Below are 6,254 nucleotides of genomic sequence, written 5' to 3' on the forward strand. Positions count from 1 at the left end.
GATGTTGCATGCTGAACCCTTTGAGACAAAGCTTCTGAGCGCTGAATTATGCATACTCTTTATATATTTCCTGAAAAGGAAATTGCAATGGATTAGAGTACCATATTATCTTAAGCAAAATTCATATTATTGTTATCATCAAAACTAAGATAATTGATCAGAACAAATCTTGTTCTAACAAACTCAAATTAATTAAAATACATATCTAAAATGTGTTAAATTTGAATTACACTTCAACAAAATGACCCTGCCCTCTTATACTGCCTTTGTTTAGATTGATGGAATTAGATGAAGCGGAGCGGAGTGGAATGAAATGGAATAAAATGATATTTTATTGTTTGAATAATTTAAAAATAAATGGAGCGGAATAAAAAGTAGTGGTATGAATTCCATTCAATTCCATCACTTATTATTATATTTTCGCTCCGTTCCACTCCTCTCCGCTCCGTTCATTTCATATTATCCCAATATAGAATAAGACGATTAATCGCGAAATAATCCTTGAATTTACTTTTAAGCACGGCTACAATACACGGTTTGGGTTAATGTCAACGACCCGTTTTGGTTTTATATTTTGGGACAAAACGACTCGTTTTGAGTTTAATAAATATAAAACGTAGTTTGCACTTTCTTCGTCCCTATCTTCCTTAAATTAACTTTAGGGTTTGCAGAAATTCAATTTTCTCCCAAATCATCGCAATTCCTCCCTATTCTCCTTTCCAGAAATTCAACTCCATACAACCACATATCTCTTCCTGTATCTCTCTATTTCAAGTTTCCCTTGATTTTTCAGGTGAAACCTTCTTCTCACTTTTTCCCCTTTTAATGGATTTCACTTTAATTTTTAAGCAGTTTGAATAATAATTTTATTTTTTAATCATATAACAACTTGATAATCGGTTAATTGATGATTGGTTAATTGATTGTTTTGTTTTGATTTTGCAGGGAAACTTTTTGTTTTGATTTTTTTTCTCTTAATTTTGAAAAATATATCTTGACGTTATTGGGGATCAGGTGTTGGGAGATGCCGAGAGACTTGTCGCGATCCCGATCGCCTCCTTATAGGCGTAGGCGTTCACCGTCTCCGGTGGGACACAGATATAGTAGGAGGAGCAGAAGAGATAGAAGCCGATCTCCGTATTCGTCGTACTCACGTAGCAGGTGATCCTGTTTGGATGTTTATTTTTCTGTGATATAGTGTACTAGTATCTGTTGTTGAGCCAGAATGATTGGGGATTAGTGTTTTACAAATTATCGGTTGTGTATTTTTAACGCCTTATTTGTCGTTATTTTGATGTAATCTTTTATGATGTAAACTATACCCAGTGGCCGCTGTGTATTAACCATCCATGTAGCTGTTATGTTTGCTGAGAGAAATTATTTTCAATTGAAATTATGCAATCTACTATGTCTATTAAATAGTCTTGCTTTCAGTTCTATAGGAAATGAATTTTAAAGCACCGTGATCATGGATGAGTTATTAATGATTTTCAAGCAATAAATACAAGGAGAATTATTCAATTAATTAATGGGGTGTTAGGTTTGTAGCTCGCATAGGGGTATAGGGCACCCAAAATATAAGGAATTGTATAGAGAATTGTACTTGAGAATTTGCCAAGGGTTGTTTGATTAACCAAGGGTTAGCTTTGAGCTAAAACGTGTAAAACAAATGTTTTAGCGAGGTTCTTCATCTTTCCATTATAATAATGTCTTATTTAAGTGCTAAAGAGATTACAACCACATAAGAAGAATATCTATGATGGAGTATTTGTGGAAAACTGACAATTTGCTTTGTTTGAAGAGATGCATATGTCACTTTGATGACGACATAGAATTGGGTAGTTATCACGCTCTGAGGACTACAGAACTATTGTGTATTTAAACTAAAACGCAGTGGTCATTGTTGATAACGCTGGTTATCTGTGGAATATAATTTGAATTCAATATCGTCTTTGTAGTTTCTTATCATTCAGCTTCTTTTCTGTACGTGTTCAATTGGGTGAATGGACAGCTAGATTTCTTTTATTATGCCATATGGATTTGTACTTCTTCTGTTAAGCTCTTTGAGCATTTGAGAAACTGAATGAATTGTATGCTGTTATACTGGATGATTGACATCACCAATATTCAAGTATTTGAAGACCTTGTCATAAGTGTCCGGTGATGGTGTCACTCACTCTTATCACTTGTTTGTTAATTGTTTTTGGGTTTCTTTCTTTGTTTGGTTTTCTATTTGTGTGTGGAGGTTGAAACTCATAAATAAAACATACGTCGAGAATTATGTAGCGAGCAAGATAGGATATATGATATTCGTAACAAAATAAGAAACATCAGTTTCTTCTCATAACATGTCAAGTGAGGGATATGAACAGGTGGTTGGTTCTGATGAGTGTTTTTTCATTGCTCGATTGTGAGATTTGCTTCTTCGTATGATAAAAGATGGAGCACACAATGATTATTTTATGAGGTAACTGTACATGTTTCCGTATTCACATGCTAGATGGTGGGCTGGCTTTATATTCACATAAGATAGCTGTTCGGTTTAATGAGGGTTCGTTGCTTATAGTCATCTTTATCATCCCACAGGAGAAAAAGTCGTTCTATTTCACCAAGAGGGCGCAGAAGTCCTTCTACATCTACTTGGCGTCGTAGAAGTCGATCTCCTACTGCGAAACGATACAGAAGACAAAGAAGTAGGAGTACCTCATTGTCTCCTGCTCATAGATCTTCCAGTTCAAGCCTTGGGTCAGTAGAGCAGAAAACTGCGATTGAAAAACAAAGGAAAGAAGAAGAGAAGAAAAGGTAGATTAAAAGTTTGTCATTTTATTATATTTCTGCCTTTTGTTCAGTTTTATCTGATTTTCTCTTTAAGATGGAAACCATTAGTTGCCTCTTCTGGGTTTTTATGGGAATTTCAGTATTTTATGTGTAAACTATATTATATTGCTGAACTTTAGAACATTGACGTTATTAATGCACATAACTCCTATACACAAAAGGTGCATTTATTGGTAAGAGTTAAGACACAGACTTGTTGGGAATTTGAAAGGAAGGTTATTATGGTAAACCTTTTAACCATTTATTTTCTTTTTAAATTGCTATAGCTGGAAATTGGAATGCTCTACTCCCAGGGCATCTATTGATTTGTATTTTGATTAATTTCATCTTGTATAGAAAATGTTTGATATGATTCACCACATATGTACTAGGTAATAGAGATTTTTCCCTGCTTTTGCTGTTATCATCTATAGGCTATGCTATTATGTTTTTCCCCTATTGCTTCTCCACCCACTCCTTAGTCTTATAATATGAACATAATAAACATTATGGCCTTCTTGACTGTAACAAAAATAAAATAATAATTATGTAAAGGAATAGGATATTGCATTTTTTCTTACACATCATTTCTTATGAAGCTGAAAATATCTGTCTCCTTAGTGGGTGTCGGTACATTCTTTCTAGAAGAGGTTTCTTGTCTGAATTTTCGGAGGGATCGGAAACCATACTTTTTTTCTAGGTTTTTTCCCCGATGTTCCAAGTGCTCGTTGTTTTTGGAGGATTTCTTATTCTCCCTTGCTTTTCCGTTTGGATTTTTTCTTTCAACCCAGAACCGAAAATATTGCATCTTACTTCTCTTTCTTTCTCTATTGTACATGTGATCTTAATTATGGACTAAGCTTCATCCTTGTTGGCAGTAAGACTCTGTCATCTTTTCTACAATTTTCTCATTGTAGAAAAGATGACAGATTCTTACCTTGGTTGGCTTGTGCATGTTTAGGGAAGATCTTTAGAACCACTGTCAAGGAGTTTCACTGGATATAGGATGGTTCAATAAAAGAGGTAGGGAATACCATGAAAAACTATATGTCAACACCATTAAAAGATATCTGTCTCTACTTTAAGTCACTTTGGGAAAAAAATTTGCCCAAAGCCGTTTTGCAATATCAATGGAACATTGTTTGTTTTTCTATCGTAACTTTTTACTATTTATTAATCTCTCTTTCTCCAATTTTTTTAATCTGCCTTTTTCATACCATTTATGAAGATTGATTTTGTAAACTAACTCATTCTCTTTTCAATACAACATTAACTACATTTTTTAAATTGTGTGAATTTGCCAAACTAACTTATAATTTAGAACGGAGGTAGATGGTAGATGGTTGTTTTTTGATCCATGTAGATTTGCCTCCATCTAGTGGGATAGAATTTAGGAGGGTATGTTGCTTAGGATTTCATCTTTTTTTGTACACCAAGAAAGATAATTAGACACGAGATCCTATGACCCACCTCAAATGGTCTAGGAACTAAGCTGGTTTACAGACTAGGTTCTTCTCAAGTTTGAACTTTTTTTTTCCAGTTCAATCCTTTGGATGCGATGCTCATCCATTGTCGCTTTTCATTTGTAGTTTAACCTTGGCATTCTATTAGAGTAAATTGCCGGCCATGAAGAGTAAATATTATTTTCAATAGTATAATAGTGTTGAAACATGGTTTGTCAATTGACTTGATGCTTTATCACTTAACTAACAAAAGAATTTGACCTATTTTACACCAACTAAGTTGGCAAGATGTACAATTCAAAAATTCTAGCATTTCCATAATTAGTTTAAAACTGCAGCATGTTACTTTAATTTCTTCTCCACAGGCTTATCTGAAGGAAGGTACTGCTATAATTCAACTTGTTATGTTTGATGATCAAATTGGCTGCCTCATTTATCTACTGTTCACCAGTTTTGAATCATTTGTTTGGATCAGGATTCAATAGAGGTATGCCTTAAAAGCATAACCATTTTTTAGTGCCTTTTGTCACCATGGAGGTTAGTTTGTCGTTGATTGTGGTTTTCTGTTGAGTAGTTTAGGAAAGTCTTAAAAGAAAAAGGTCAGAATGTAAAAGGGAGAAAAAATTGAAGCAGACATGTTAATTGTCTTGTTTCTATGTGAGATGCCGATGATAAACATTATGTGAGATGCCGATGACTGTGGCATTCCCGTTTGACTATCCATTTCCCCGCTTAACATTTGGTATGTTTTCACAGGCGTAAACAGGAAGCCGAGTTGAAATTAATAGTTGAAGAGACTACGAAGGGGATTGAAGAAGCTATTCGTAAGAGAGTTAATGAAAGCTTGAAATCTGAGGAGGTTCAGGTGGAGATTCAAAGACGGTTAGAAGAGGGAAGAAAGAAACTTAATGATGAAATTGCTGCTCATCTTGAAAAAGAAAAAGAAGCGGCTCGTATTGAGGCTAGACACAAGGAGGTATATAATATACTCTGATTAATTCCTTTTTATGGATCAAGCATAAAGCTATCAGAAAAGCTTATGTTAATATTATTTTCGCCGATCTGCAGGAACAAGCTCGTAAAGAGAAAGAAGATCTTGAAAGGATGCTTGAAGAAAACAGGAGGAAGGTTGAAGAATCTCAGAGAAAGGAAGCATTGGAGCAACAAAGAAGGGAGGAGGAACGATATAGAGAGCTGGAAGAGCTACAGAGACAGAAAGAAGAAGCCATGAGGAGGAAGAAACAGGAGGAGGAACAAGAACGCATAAACCAAATTAAGTTATTGGGAAAAAACAAATCGCGTCCGAAATTGTCATTTGCTCTCGGATCGAAATGACCCCTGTGCAAGTATTTTTTAGTTTATCTAAAGCATTTTGTGCTTAAATCTGTATTTTGCATATGCAATTTAAGAAAATCACACAGCCTCGTTGGCAACTCTGACATCATCATTACTATTTCCAATATGTATTAGATTTGAATTTCTCATGGCAACTTAATTTTCCATGAGTCCTTGGCTAGTACTACTATTTTTTGTGAAACCCTTCTCTACCAGATTTCACCTTTTTAAATTTACAAAATCTATACCATCTCAAAAAACTAATCATGATGCAATTATACTCAAAATCAATAATACCAATCCAACTAGCCATCTCCTTCCAAATCAAAGCGAAAACGCCACAAAAATGCAAAATATGATTCAACGATTCCCTCTCCAATCCACAAAACACACAAGCAATAGAATAAGGAAAGGAAATACATCTAATAAGAATAATAAGAAGATCCCTTGTGGGCATTCTACGGATAAAACACCTCCACCCAAAAGCCTTAATCTTTTGAGGCATATCCAAATTTCAAATAAGATTAAAAGCTTTGACAAACTCCTTTTCGGAACCAAAAGGAACATGAAACACATTTGAAATAGCATAACAACTAACCGAGAACACGTTGTCCACTTCTCCCGACCAAACCACACCAT

The 6,254-nt window shown here is 34.7% G+C and overlaps 1 protein-coding gene across 3 annotated transcripts; it reads left to right on the top strand.

The window, feature by feature from the left end:
- Positions 1-619: 619 nt before the first annotated feature.
- LOC131634312 (uncharacterized protein At1g10890-like) lies at positions 620-5,817 on the top strand. Of its 3 annotated transcripts, none has more exons than XM_058904970.1 (5): positions 620-793; positions 1,015-1,161; positions 2,587-2,802; positions 5,037-5,256; positions 5,349-5,817. In XM_058904970.1, exons 2-5 carry the CDS (start codon positions 1,025-1,027, stop codon positions 5,613-5,615), a joined length of 840 nt encoding a protein of 279 aa, XP_058760953.1. In that variant the 5' UTR covers positions 620-793; positions 1,015-1,024; the 3' UTR covers positions 5,616-5,817. The 3 variants fall into 3 exon arrangements, with proteins under 3 accessions (XP_058760953.1, XP_058760952.1, XP_058760954.1); XM_058904969.1 differs by having other exon boundaries at positions 623-793; positions 946-1,161; XM_058904971.1 differs by lacking the exon at positions 620-793 and having other exon boundaries at positions 1,022-2,467.
- The last annotated feature ends 437 nt before the right edge of the window (positions 5,818-6,254 follow it).

Source organism: Vicia villosa, unplaced genomic scaffold (assembly GCF_029867415.1).
Source record: "Vicia villosa cultivar HV-30 ecotype Madison, WI unplaced genomic scaffold, Vvil1.0 ctg.001280F_1_1, whole genome shotgun sequence".
In the NCBI taxonomy this organism is placed as follows: domain Eukaryota; kingdom Viridiplantae; phylum Streptophyta; class Magnoliopsida; order Fabales; family Fabaceae; genus Vicia; species Vicia villosa.